The sequence below is a fragment of the Hipposideros armiger genome, unplaced genomic scaffold (genome assembly GCF_001890085.2).
Source record: "Hipposideros armiger isolate ML-2016 unplaced genomic scaffold, ASM189008v1 scaffold_779, whole genome shotgun sequence".
NCBI classification, from domain to species: domain Eukaryota; kingdom Metazoa; phylum Chordata; class Mammalia; order Chiroptera; family Hipposideridae; genus Hipposideros; species Hipposideros armiger.
Window position 1 is genome coordinate 782114 of NW_017732129.1, and position 15171 is coordinate 797284.

The following is a 15171-nucleotide window of genomic DNA, read 5'->3' on the forward strand; positions in this document are numbered from 1 at the left end:
TTGTCACTTCGAGGGGTAAAAAGTATAACTATTGCACTGTGTTGTACAGCTGAAACTAATTCTAAAAAATGTGTATTTCATAATAAAAAATAATTTAATAAAAACAATCAAACAAACAAACAAAAAAAACGCCCCGCCAAGTGATGCTGGGAATGAGAGACACACAATTCAAAGCTTAATTCAAATCTGCAGGGATGACTCCACGGTTAGACCGCTGAGCTATACATTTTTTTTTTTTTTCAGATTTAATGATACGTAGAATTATTTTTGTAGGACGTATTTTCACTGCTGCTCTTTATCACAAGCTGTATAAGGCAAGTTTTCCTATAGGGCCTTGCTTTTATAAGTAAACTGGGTCTTTCATTACTGTAAAAGTTTTCATTAATCAAAGAACCCTTTTTGTGGAAAAAAAAAAAAAGAATCATTTTGTACTTATCTTAACATCCTGGAAATATCAAGAACCATGTCTTATTTCTCTTTGTATCCCCTGTATCTACCATTATTTCTTTATTATCATAGGCACTCAATATTTGTGAAGCTAAATTTGTAGTCATACTGAAAACTTTTATAATACCCTGGGATCTGTTGTTATCCTTTAGCAAATAGCCCAATATCAATTCCTAAACTGCTAAAGAATGTTTTGCTTTTATAATCAACCAGTAAATTTAATGCAAACAGAAGAGAGCGTGTAGCCTGGCTTGGATATATATGACATTCAGTTTGTACTGATGTGGATACCACAGAAAACATTTTAAATGATGGTAACAGATCAAAAGAATTTTAAAAGACAGTGAAAACTACTTGGGAGAAAGCTGCTTCAGCTTAACTCATTAATGAATTCTACAAAATAAGTGCCACACAATACATGATTTACAATATCTTTATAAAGAAATAAATGACTAGAAAGCAAATTAATACCAAAGGATATTTTCTAAGGAAAATTCTAGCATCACTATGGGAATTAATACCCATTTCACCCAAAATTTTTGCACAACTCACTATTTGTTTTCTTTGTTTTTTAAATAAGCTTAAATCATCAAGAAAAGATTAAATTATGGCCAATACGTTAAGAAATATGCCTTGAGTTTTAGACTTTCACCACATCAGTTAAAGTTAAAAGGTATGATACTAAAAAGGTTAAACCTTCACCATCAAGAAAAGTCAACTCACAGCAATTTGTTCCCCAAGACTCATAGACAGGCAGGATTTTACTTACCAGTCAAATCCTATGAAAACTGATAATCCATAATTACTGTAATCAAAATAGCTGACAAGTCTAGAACTCTCTTTTTCTAAGCACAAGAAGTAACAGCATTAAAAATAAATGATACAGTAAAAATAACGTCTTGCCTTATACTGTGTTAGCTCACCTGAGGTATGAGTCTATCCAAGTGCTCAGCTCGGTTTCCATGAGAAGGATGTGTGGATAACCATTCTGGCAACTTGGGATGATCAGTGAGGACATCTGCAAATTCCATCTGCTGCCAAAACACAGAACTGGCTCTGACGTCCACACAAGCCTAAAACCACAATTAATAAAAGCACAAAATGAGCTTATTTATGAGGAATTTTTTTAAAATTTACCTTTATGTCATTACATGCTTTAAAGGTACTTTCTAACATCATTTTAATGAAAGTAGATATGCTCATTGCTTTAAAAAAAAACTCAAACAATATGGTATTATAGAATTTAAAAAGAGAATGACCACTCTCCTCCCTTGCCCCTACCCCTATACAATATTTACAACACTCCCAAAGATAGCCCACTATTTTTGCTATGATGAATATTAAAAACATGTATTAAGGGCAAAAACCTTCCAAATTAAGATTTTCTGTTTTCATAAAAATAAGATTTTAAAATCTGTTAATAAAGAAATTTTATTCTTAATCTATACCACTACATTAAAAAACTTCAAATAAATATGAAGAAGTTATATTTTTAATGTTGATCAATTGGCCTACTTTTCCTCAATGTATGTGCTGAAAAATGTATTTAGTCATTCAAAATACCTTATAAAAGTATGTCTTTAAAAAAACAGGATATATAGATCTTGAGTATATGTGTGTATAATTCCATCATGCACATATACTTTTATATGCACAGAACATTCCTAGAAGGCTTTTTTTTAAAAATGTTAATATAATAAGAATATAACTAGGGTGTTTGATCATCAAGAAAGAGCAGGACTGTTGCTACTGAACTATATTAAAGCATATTATTTTTACAATAAAAATTATTTCTCAATCCTACATAGGGTGATTTAGTAAATATTATTATAAGCCTGTTCAGTTTATTCATATTTCTTATTTTATCTATAAGAAGTGACTGGAAAAAAAGTGATTATATTTTATTTCTCAACTAGTTTACTTTTGATTAAAACTATTAAGAAAAAAATTATACTAAGCTGTAGAGGGCACAGCGTCACTGGACCTCATGTGGGATCCAAGCCGGGACCCTGCTGCTCAGAGCTGGCATCCCAAGCCAACGCCTAACCAACGCACCACTTAGCCAGCCCTCCAACATCATTCTTTTGCATGTGGATAACCAGTTTTCCCAGTACCATCTGTTGAAAAGACTGTCCTTTCCCTATTTTCCACCCTTGTAAAAAACAATTTGACCATACATGAGGGTTTATTTCTGGGTTCCCTATTCTACTCCATTGATCTAAATGTCTTCTATGGCAATACTACGTTTTGATGACTGTAGCTTTGTAGTAAGTTTTGAAATTGGAAGTGTGAGTACTCCAGTTTCATTCTTCTTTTTCAAGACTGTTTTGGCTAGTCAGGCCCCTAAACATTCCGTATGAATTTTAGGATAGGTTTTTCTATATCTGCAAAAAAACATCATTAGGATTTTGATAGGGATTTTTCCCAGTATGCTGATGGCATCACTTGTTAAAGCTCACTTTACTTTGTAACTCATTTCTTGTGTAAAAAAATTTTTCCAGTCAATAATTAAAAATTGCTCTTTTCCAACTGAACATGACATAGTCTTGAAATAGTTTCAACTAAACCATTATCAATATTTGCTACTCCCTCTCACTAAAAAGAAAAGAAAAAAGAAAAAAAAAAACCTGACATAAAAACTATTTAATATGCCCTAACAAAGAAGAGAAATGGGGAGACTTCCATTATTTTGCACTTCATTTCATTTTAAAGTGTTTTGCATCATTTATTGCCAGCATGTCAGTTCATCAATCAAAACAAGAAATTAATTTGTAATACATTTTCATGTATATACTTTTCTCTATCCTAGATAAGGTTTTATCATAAGATGCAACACTTAAGAGTTGAAATCATAGCAACTAAAAAATTAAATAAATACCCGAAAGCCTGTCCCATTTCTCTAGGTAATACACTAGGCTAATAAGATGTAACATATAATGTATGCATTATGAAAGTTTACCTTATAACAAACCTATTGACATGTTCTCATTTACGGTTTTTTTCTGTCTTAAATGAATCACTAAACAAATAACCTAAGATATTAACTCAAATAGAACATAAAGATAGTTCGTTTGCTATGACAAAGGCTCATATTACCAACCTGGAAAACTCTGAGACTTGGATTCTAGCTCATCTCTTGCTACTAACTAGGTATGTTATCGGACAAATCACTTCACCTCTTAGGAGCCTAATTTCCTTATCTGTAAAAGGAGAAGGTGGATTAGATTATCTCCAATTTTTCATCATGATCCAAAAGTCTATGATTCTATAACCTATTATTTTAAAGAACGTTTAGAATTTTGAATTTTCTCTTCTGTGGTAAAAGTAAATTCTGCTTATTACCTATTTCTTTCACTAGATGGTGCTAACTGCATAGTTATTCAGGCCACTTCAAGAAACCAACAGGCAGTGTCTCTCACCAGGGCCACTTACAAACTTTTGGGGCTGGAAAATTCCTCCCTCTGGAGGGCTTTCCAGGCCACTAAAGGATATGTAACATTCCCGGCCCCGGCCCTGGCCCTCCAGGCCCATTAAACATCAGTAATCCCCACCTCCCCAATCACTGTGACAATCAAAAACTATCCTATAATGTGCCCTATTAAGAGGCTGCCCCTCCATCCCAGTGTAGAACCACTAAAAGAAAATAAGTTTTCTTTTTCATAGTTAAGAAACATACTCAAAAATTAAAACGGATGATTTAGTTGTTTGTGAAATTAAATAAATCATTTCTGTAAATGACTGTCAAGTGTCAAATTCTCTTTACAGTGACACATGAATATACAAACACAACAAAATCAAATACTTCACAGGACATCTTTTTTTGGTCAGCTGATAACTAGACGGTTAGTTATTATTCTGTGCTTAAGTCACACTTCAGTCCTCTCAGTTTTTACTAACTCTATGTATAAGTCATTCTGATAATTTATATAATGACAAATATCTTATAAACGAAAAATTAAGAAAACTATAAAAATGTAAATATGCAAAATAAACTCACAACCAGTAGTAAAGATGAAGTAGAGAGCACGCTAGGGGAGGCAAGCTGCCTATTTTGAAAGAGGCCTCATGAGTAACTTAATTTTAATGAATTGTCCATATTCTGTTTAGCCCTTGGCCTTAAAAGCTCATAAATCTAATGGGGCGGGACATGACCAACAGATTCATCTCTTAAGAACAATTCCCATTAAGAAAGCTCACAAGATTGACATAAAATCAGAGTGCCAACTTATTAATTTATGGCTATAACTACCCAAACTACCAAGGGCAGAGGGCATTTGTGTCCTCAAGTCAGCATGTTCTTGCTTTTTGAGGCATGGTATAAAGGAAGCCAGGCTATAATCAGAAGGTTTTCTAATAAGGATAGAATTAGAAATAAGAGAATTATGTTATGTGGTTTGAATATTAAATGGCAAAAAGTCAAGGGAGTCTGATGTATCAAAGTCCAAAAATAGGATGCAAGTCACAAACAAGAATCAAGTTCAGAATATTACAAATAACCCTTTGAGGTAGGTACTATCATTCCCATTTTCAGACTAGAAAATAGACGAAAGAGGTTAAGTAATTTGACTACGGTCAGGTGGAGGAGACGAGTTCAGACATAGGTCCGTCTGACTCTGGTGTCCAAGGTCCTAACCACTATGCTAGATACAGTATAAAATCGTTAAACTTACTAACAAAGAAGTATCTACCTACCCTTCAATTTTACCTCTTGACATTGGTGCTCTTGAACTCTACCTACATTTTAGTTCATACTGAATTTTCAACTCCTAGACTAGGCCATCCATCATTTCTCTTACCTCTGAACATGCTACCTGCCATGCCAAAACACCCAATCTACAACTTCATCAGAATAATTATTACTTAGCTTTCATATCACCACTTCAATTAATTCCTTTCTCAGAATAATCCATAGACCAAATTTTCCTGATCCCTTGATATAGTTACATCTCTCTGCTATATTCTTCAATTGGGATCCTGTATATCTCTATTTTAATACTTCAAACTATAAAAATTACTTATTGAATTTCTCTGTTTCTTACTCAAATTCTGACCTCCATAAAGGTATTGTGTATCCCTACAGCCTGGAAGCTGATAGCCACACGTTAAGTATACAGTGATCCTGACAGCACAACTCCTCCTAAAGGCATCTGGTAGAACTCATCACACTGCAACTGAAGAATTACTGGACAGAATGGAGGACAAGAATCTGTTTTCTGTATTCTGGATTTCAACTCTACTGACCGACAATTAGGCTGCAGTGATTGAGGAGGACTACACCAGAATTTTGAAGGGATCTTTACCATCACAAGTTCTAACCTCTTCCTTCATACCTGGCCTCAACCCCATTCTCCTCATCCCTTTCCTCAATTAGGCTAATAATCAAGCGAAATTGGTATACTTCCCATCTAAGTAAATTAATAAATGGTGAGTTAATATATGAAAATCAATATAACAGGTCAGAGAAGAGCTATGCAAATTTAAAGAGAGTGGCACTTGGGCCTAGAAAATCTGTCTTCTGATTATATTAACAAATATTAAAAAGAATGCATCAATCAGAATTAGAGGGTTAGTCAGCCCAGAAACTGAAAAATCTGGTGGCAAAGGCTGGCCAATGTCTTGCCTTGAGAAAGTAAATATACTAGCTTACTAGACCTGATTCTTACGTGACAGGGTGGAGAATGGAATGGAGGGGAATATAACGGGGTCAAAGAAAGCCATAATGAGGCTGGTGCAGAAGTCCAGGTAAAAGATGCGAACAGTGGAGACGGAAATATATTGAGATATATTTTATAGATAGAACAACTGGGACTTGATAAATGACTACATGTAAGTGATAAAGAAGACGGCAATACTAAGTTAGACTCCAGGTTTTTTCCAAAAGCAACTGAACATAAGGTGGTATACTTATTGGGGAAAGGAAAACTAGAAACAGGTATGAAAGGAAATCAAGGATTTATTAGGTTTGAGATACTTGTGAAATACAGAGGAAATAACAGGCTGACATTTGAACATAACTAGATTAGTGCTCTTTGAACTTTAATTATATCAGCTCTATGATATAGGTCCTATCATTGTTCCTATGCTACAGATGAGAAAAATCGATGTACGAAAAGGATAAATAACTTGCTCAAGGTCACATGGCTAGTACTCCCTGGCAAAGCAGACTCTCAAACTAGTTCCAGAGCTCACCTATTATCAGTACACTATATTGCTTCTTTGGCAGCCGAGTGATATCCTGCACTATGGGAACTCCAGAAAGGATCAGTATTTGGTACTTAGGAAAGAAAGGGTGAGGTATATGGTTCGGACAGAGAATTAAGTAAATGTCTCTACAATGAATAGGAAAACCCCCACCTTCCTCCCCTCTCAACCCCTACACAGTGACAGCCAGTTTTACAAGATTCTTCCACAAAGGCACTTGAACAGCCATAGAGGGAAGGCCTAGACATATTCCATGTGGAGGTTCTCCAAAGAAAGAGCTACCGCATTGCCCTATAATCATACAGTTAATCCAACTAGCCAACCTATGCATACAGAGCTTCTGAAAAGTTTCTTAGTGCCTTCTTGTAAAATATGGACGATCAGGAATCACAAATTTGGGGATTTACAGTTCCATGCATGAGAATAACTCTCCCACCATGAATAACTATAAAACGAGACAAGACAAACATTTTCAGGTACTGGGCAACAGGAAGGCCAAGAATGTAATCCTCGAGAGAAAGAGAAGCACCTAAGGTGATCCCCAGATTTGTTCCTGCTCTCTGCCTAGGACAGGTTCCTGACCACACGAAGGGAGGCAGAACCCAAGCAGAGCATGGTGAGCCTAGGTAAGCTTAGGAGTTAGGAGACAGGAGTTTAGGGCGCAGAAGGGGCTGGAATTTGTGAGGTAAGATGCCAGAAAGAAGCTCGCCCCAGAAACTGGTGTAAAGGTTCCTTGGAGGTTCCTGAAATTGGATTTCCTTCAAATTAAAAAGGTTTGCTCTGCGTTAAAAAACCCTCTTAAAGAAAAGACAAGCCACAGATGAGGAAAAACTACTTTCAAATCACATATCCAACAAATGACTGTATCCAGAACATATAAATATTCTAAAGTCAACAGTAAGAAAACAATCTAACTACAACATGGCAAAAGACTTGAGCAGATACTTAACCAAGGAGGAATATAGTTGGCAAATAAGCACATAAAATCATCAGTCAGGTTGTAAAAGATTTAACCTTCCATAACAAAAAAACAATAATGTCAAAACCTAATGAGTCAAGAAATTCTAAAATAAACATATTACATAGAAACATAGAAGTAAATAGTTAAAAGAATTTAAGGTGATTTTCACCTCTGGGTGTATGGGAGGGATCAGTGAAGGCTTTTATTTCCCATTATAATACGAAATGATTGTCTGTACTATAATGAAATGTGTGGCTACACACAAAAATATATACACATTTTTTAAAGGGGAGTATGGTTAACAGTATGAAATGCTTTTAATAGAAAGAATAAGATAAAGGTAGAAAAGTCAGAGTGGAATATGACAACATGCAGGTAGGCAAGTTGAACTTGAGAAATGAAATTATGGCAGACAGATGGGGGCAAAAACCAAACTGCAGCATGGACCTTGAAATCACACACTCTGGGGTGTGAATCATGGCTTTACCATTTTGTACCTATGAACAAGAAAGTAACTTAACCTATCTGGGCTTCAGGTCCTTTTTCTGTAAAATGGACATAATGCTCAAAATAGAAACTACCTCATGGGGTTATTATAAGAATTAGATTAGGCAATGTATATAAAATAATAAGCACATTAGTGGCACAAAATAAATGGTAGTATAAATATAATATTTGAGGTTTTCATACTGTTTCTCCCTTTTGTCAGGAAATAAATATTTGTATTCAGAGATGGCATTTTTATATCCTAAATGTTCCATTACAAAGATATTACCTGTATCACTATGCATTCATGACTTAACACCTGTAGCAATATTGTTTTCTCCTTTGAACTAAATAAATAATATCGCACAACTGGAAAAAAAAAAGTCAACTAGTCCACAACACAATATTTAGTTTGCTTTAGAAATGAAATCATAATTTTATCTATCCAGATATAGTTTGTAAAAAATATAGCTTGCATGTTATAAATAATCAAAGTTATATCAATATTTCTTTACTAACTTCTCTAATTTAATTCTCTTTTAAACAGAAAATTTAATTTTCCAAGCCACCCAAAAACACAAAACTGGCACTTGATTACTCATGAAGTAATTACTCAAAGTAGTAATTCCCAAATCTGCCTGGGTATGGAATCAATTGGAAGCTTCCTAAACATATTCAGATTCAGAGCTTTATCATCTAACTACTGATTTAGAATTTCCAAGTGTGAGCTTAGAATATGCATTTTTTTAAAATCTACCCAGCAAAAACATAATGAAAGGCAATCTGCAAAAGAAGAAATAAAATAGCCACTAAAAATGAAACAATATGCTCAACTTTACTACTAGGCAAGGAAATGCAAATGTTTAAAAGCAGCGAGATTCCATTTTTTGTCCAAATCAACAAAAATTAAAGAGACTAAAAACAGTGCTGATGCAGGTATAAAAAAGGGACATTCTGATATACCACTAGAAATATTTGCTGTCAATAATTTGGAATAGTTGAGAGTTATCTTTTAAAAATAAAAATGAAAATGTCAGTAATCCTACCCTACAGCTATAAAAGCCCAAGAAACATAGGAATGTATATATCAGGATGCCTATTTCAAAATTATTTATAATTTAAAAAACTGAAAATAACCCAAATTGTTCATTAATAGGTACACAATTAAATGAATTATCCGTATTATAGAAGATTAGGTAGCTATTAAAAAGACTAAGTTACAACTTCCTCTTCTAGCAGTGATAGAGTAACTTGTCGCAGAACCATGTTCCTATAAAAAAAAATCAGAAAATCTGGATAAAATATAAATAACATTTGTTCAAAGGTATTAGCGAGTTACCAAATTAGCCAAGACTAGAGAAGCCAAAATTTCAGAAAGAAGGAAAGCTCAGAGAGGTGAGTCTGATCTTCTATGTGTCACACTTCCCCTCAGAGAATCTGTTAAATTTTAAGCAGTGAAGAGCAAAAGGCTGAGAATATGAGCAGAACTCAGAAGAAATCCAAACAGAAAGAAATGGCTAAAGAGAGTTCTGGCTATCTCTGAAGGCTAGAGAGCCAAACTTAGAAGTCAGGCTTGAAAGGCAGCTAGAATTGAGAAGTCAAGATCTGAAAGGCAAGGGAGACAGAGATAAATCTTGATGCCAGTTCACCATGGCATCTATCAATTCTTGAGCTGCACAGAGCACTTAAAAAAAAAGTGGCCGAAAAAACTGAGTAGAGATTTCAATAGACTCATGGTGCTATGAGAACAAAAAATGAAGTTCAGGAATCACTACAGAAGAGGAACTTAATATATACAGAGGGTGCCAAAAAATGTATACACATTTTAAGAAAGAAAAAAACTGAATTAAAATTATAATACTGAATACATACCAATAACAAAAGATAAATACAAGTCACGTTTGACTTCTGTAATTACAAGAGGTGCTCAAAGTGGTTACCATCAGCATTCCAGACACTTCTGATTATGCCTGAGCAGTGTTGACCAGAGTGACACTTTCTCAAATGTGAATACATTTTTTTGGCAACCCTTTTTTGGCACCCCCGGTATATACTACAAGCCTTCATTCAGTAGGCTTCACTAGACAGCAATACCCTTATGAATGAAGACGAACTAGAGGTAAACTGAAACTTATGAAGACTCAGCTCAGGCTGTGACACACTGAAGTGATCCTCTACTCTAGCTGTCCACAACTACAGGGAGAACCCTCTGTGATGGGAGAAATTATCACTCTGAGCCTACTGTACTGTTTATATGAAATGTACAGCATTTAATCTAAAATAAGAAAGCATACCAAGAAACAAGACCAAAGGCAAAAAGAGACAACAGAAACAGACCCACAGATAATAAAAATATTGTGCCTAACAAACATGAATGTTTTTTTAAACTGTGATTAATATACTCAAGAAAATATGAAGAAAATTAAAACAAAATGGAAAATTTCACCAGAAAACTGAAGTTTGTAAAAAAAAAAAAAACAAAAACATCAAATGGAAATTCCAGAATGGAAAAATACAATAATTGGAATTTCAAACTCAAAGATGAGTTTAATGGCAAAATGGACACAGCTGAAATTAGATTAGTAAACTACAAGACAGTAGTGGAAAATACACATGCTGAAAAATGAAGACACAAGGATAGAAAATAACAAAAACAAAAGCAGAAGAGACATATGAAAATCTAACATATATGTAATCCCAGTGCCAGAAGGGAGAAGGGAAAAAATGTTGTAAAAGCAACATGTCAAAAAATAACAGCTGAGTATTTCCCAACTAATGAAAAGTATCAAGCCACAATCAGCACAATAAACACAAAGAAAAGCACACTCAGGCACATCATAGTCAAACTACAGAAAAGACAAATACAGGAAAACCTTGGATTGCGAGTAACTTGGTTTGCGAGTGTTCCACAAGACGGGCAAACATTTCTATTAGGTTGGTGCAAAAGGAACAGCAGTTTTTACCTTCACTCATGCTATTCCTTTTGCACCAACCTAACAGTACATTTTAACTTGGTAAACGATTGATGTCCTGCAATATGAGTAGTTTGTTTCAGGAACGAATTATGCTCGCAAACCGAGGTATGACTGTAATTTGTATTTCTTAATTCCCTTCACCTTTTCAACCCATCCCTCCACCTCTCACCCATTCTGGCAACCATCTTTTTGTTCTCTGTATCTATGAGGTAAAACAGTCATGGCAATATAAAGTACAGCACAGGGAATATAGTCAATAGTATTATAATAACTGTATGGTGTCAGATGGGTGTCAGACTTACCGAGTTCATAACTTTGAAAAGTATGCAAATGTCTAAGCACTATTTTGTACACCTGCAACTAAATATAATATTGTATGTCAACTGTAACTGAAAAATAAATTTTTTTAAAAAAGAGTTCCTGGTTTTCTAGCCTGAGGGTTTTGCCCAGCTTCCACGGACAAAGCTGTAAAAAAATGATAGAAAACAGTATCCCACATATGAGTTAATTTAATATGGCTCTCGACTTTTTGTCTGACTTATTTCACATAGCATGATAATCTCAAGATCCATCCATGTTGTCACAAATGGCAGTATTTCACCTTTTCTTATGGCTGAGTAATATTCCATTGTATATAAGTACCACATCTTTATCCAATCATCTATCAAAGGACACTTCAGTTGTTTCCATGTCTTGGCCACCATGAATAATGCTACAATGAACACAGGGGTACATATATCTTTAAGAATAAATGTTTTCATAGTTTTAGGGGAGATACCTATAAGAGGAAGTAATGGGTTGTACATCATTCTGTTAATTTTTTGAGGTACCTCCATACTGCTTTCCATAGTGGCTGTGCCAGTTTACATTCCCACCAGCAGTGTATGAGGGTTCCTTTTTCTCCACAGCCTCTTCAACGCTTGTCATTACTTGTCTTGTTGATAACAACCATTCTATCAGGTGTGAGTTGGTATCTCACTGTGGTTTTGATTTTCATTTCCCTAACAGCTAGTGAAGTGGAGCATTTTTTCATACGTGTGTTGGCTATTTATTTGTCTCTTTGAGAGAAGTGTCTGTTCAGGTCCTCTGCCCATTTTTTAATTGGATTGTTTGGTTTTTTTGTTGTTGAGTTGCATGAGTTCTTTATATATTTTGTATATAAGCCCCTTATCAGAGGTGTTGCTTGCAAATATCTTCTCCTGTTCGGTTGGTTGCCTCTTTGTTTTGCTGATGGTTTATTTTGCTGTGCAGAAGCTTCATATAGCTTTAGTTTGATACGGTCCCATTCATTCATTTTAGCTTTTAGTTCCCTTGACTTTGAGGTCAAAGTCATAAAATCCTCTCTGAACACAAGCTCCATAAGTTTAGTACCTCTGCTTTCTTCTATGCAGTTTGTTTCAGGTCTTATATTTAGGTGTTTGATTCATTTTGAGTTAATTTTGGTATATGTTGAATGATAGCAGTCGTTTCATTCTTTTGCACATGGTTTTCCAATATTCCCAGCACCATTTATTGAAGGGGCTTTCTTTCCTCCACTGTTTTTGGCTCCTTTGTCGAAAATTATCTGCCCATATATACGTATGTGGATTTATTCTGGGGTTCTCAATTCTATTCCATTGGTCTTTGTGTCAGTTTTTCTGCCAATCCCATGCTGTTTTATTGTTGCTTTCTAGTATAAATTGAAGTCCAAGTGCATGATACCTCCAGTTTTGTTCTTTTTTCTCAGGATTGCTTTGGCTCTTGGGGTCTTCTGTGATTCCATACATATCTGATGAGTTTTGTTCTATTTCCTTAAAAAATGCCTTTGGGATTTTGATGGGGATTGCATTAAATCTGTATATTCCTTTGGGTAATATGGCCATTTTAACTATATTGATTCTTCCGATTCATGAACACAGAATATCTTTCCATTTCTTTGTGTCTTCTTCAATTTCTTTTAATGTCTTATAGCTTTCAGTATATATTGGGTTGTTGGAAAAGTCATGACACATATTTGCAACAGATAGCACTAATCATTTTTTGAAGTCCTAGAGCCATTCGCATGTATTTTATTGCTATGTCATTTGACAGCTGACAGTTCTAGCTTCATTCTAAAAAAAAGTTGAGCAATTTGGTTGAGTTTTGGAGATTTTTACAACAAGTTGAAGATGGAAGACCAAACTGTGCATTTTTGCCATATTTTACTGTTTTACTTCCATAAAGGGGAGAACAAGCGTCAAGCTTGTGAAAAGTTGCATAAAGTTTATGGCGACAATGCTCTACAAGAACATCAGTGCCAACGATGGTTCATGAAATTCTGTGCTGGTGATTTGGATCTCAACGATACTCCTCGGTCAGGGAGGCCCACCAACGTTGATGACGACAAAATAAAGGCACTGATCGAGTCAAACCCACATTACACAACACGAGAGATTGCAGAAACATTGAATATCCATCACTCAAGCGTTCACAACCACCTGAAGAAGCTGGGATACGTAAGTAAACTCGATAGTTGGGTTCCGCATGAACTCAGAGAAGTTCATTTGACGGCGCATATAAACATCTGTAATATGCTCATTAAACATGAAGAAAGCGATCCTTTTTTGAAGCGACTGATAACTGGTGATGAGAAGTGGATTGTTTACCACAATGTGCTGCGCAAACGATCTTGGTCCAATGTGATTTGCCTCAAACGACATCGAAAGCAGAAATTCATCACAGGAATGTTAGGCTCTCAGTGTGGTGGGATTTTAAAGGTGTCGTGTTCAAGCTCCTACCAAAAAAACAAACAATCATTTCGAATGTGTACTGTCGGCAATTGGACAGTTTGAATGAATCCATCATCCAGAAATGTCCAGTTTGTTAACTGTAAAGGAGTTGTGTTCCATTGTGACAATGTGAAACCACACACAAGTTTGATCACCCGTCAAAAATTATTGGAGCTTGGATGGGATGTGTTGCCACACCCACCACACTTGCCTGACCTTGCGCCGTCAGACTTCCACTTGTTTCGCTCTCTTCAAAACTCCTTGCATGGTATGATGTCCAATTCAGATGAGGCTGTAAATCAGCACCTTGTTCAGTTTTTCACAAATAAAGACAGGTTCTTCTATGAACGAGGAATTCTGAAGCTCAATGACAGATGGCAAAAGGTTATCGAACAAAACGTGCAATATATCATTGATTGATCTTTGTTCTTTATATAAATAAATGACCTTTGAAAAACAAACAAAATACATCATGACTTTTCTGACAACCCAACAGGTCCTTCCCATCCTGTTAAGTTTATTCCTAGGTATTTTATTCCCTCTGTTGCGATTGCAAAACGAATTGCTTGTTTGTTTTTGTTTTTCATTTCTTTCTGAAATTTCATTGTTAGTACATAGGAACGCAATGGATTTTTGTACACTAATTTTGTATCCTGCAACGTTATTGCATTTGTTTCTAATAGTTTTTTTGGTAGAATCTTTAGGATTTTCTATATAAAGAGTCAGGTCATCTGCAAAAAGTGACAATTTGACGTCTTCATTCCCAATTTGGATGCCTTTTATTTCTTTCTCTTTCCTGATTGCTCTGGTTAGGACTTCCAATATTACGTTGAATAACAGTGTTGCTGCAACATGGATGGATACTGAGATTATCCTGCTAGGCGAAATAAGTCAGATGGAAAAAGTAAAAAATCATATGATTTCACTCATATGTGGGCTATAAAATTGAAAGTAATAAGTGAACAAGACAAACAAAAACTCATAGACACAAACAACAGTTTCGTGGTTACCAGAGGATAAGGGGGAAGGGAGAATAGTAGAAGAAGGAAAAGGGGATCAAATATATGGTGATATAGAAATGCACAAGTGAAATCTATGTAGTTTTATTAACCAATGTCACCCCAATAAATTCAATTAAAAAAAATTGAGCTGGTCCATTAAGGATGAGTTATTGAGGAAGAGAAACAAGTCAATTGCCCTCAAATTGATCTATATTTAATGCACCCAACGTCAATCAAGGTCCCAAGCACGTTTCTGTACAGGCGAGTAATTTGATAGACTGACTGAAATTTATGTGGAAAAGCAAAAAACCAAAAATAGCAAGTCAGTCATGCAGAACAACACTGGAGGACAG

At 35.2% G+C, this 15171-nt stretch overlaps 1 protein-coding gene across 2 annotated transcripts in view; it reads right to left on the reverse strand.

Moving 5' to 3' along the window:
- OMA1 (OMA1 zinc metallopeptidase) overlaps window positions 1–15171 on the reverse strand; it is a 53026-nt gene that overhangs the window by 16492 nt on the left and 21363 nt on the right. For both annotated transcript variants that reach the window (XM_019628292.1, XM_019628293.1), the window contains exon 8: window positions 1371–1520. In XM_019628292.1, the coding sequence (XP_019483837.1) occupies window positions 1371–1520 (150 nt within the window). The remainder of the gene's footprint in view (window positions 1–1370; window positions 1521–15171) is intronic.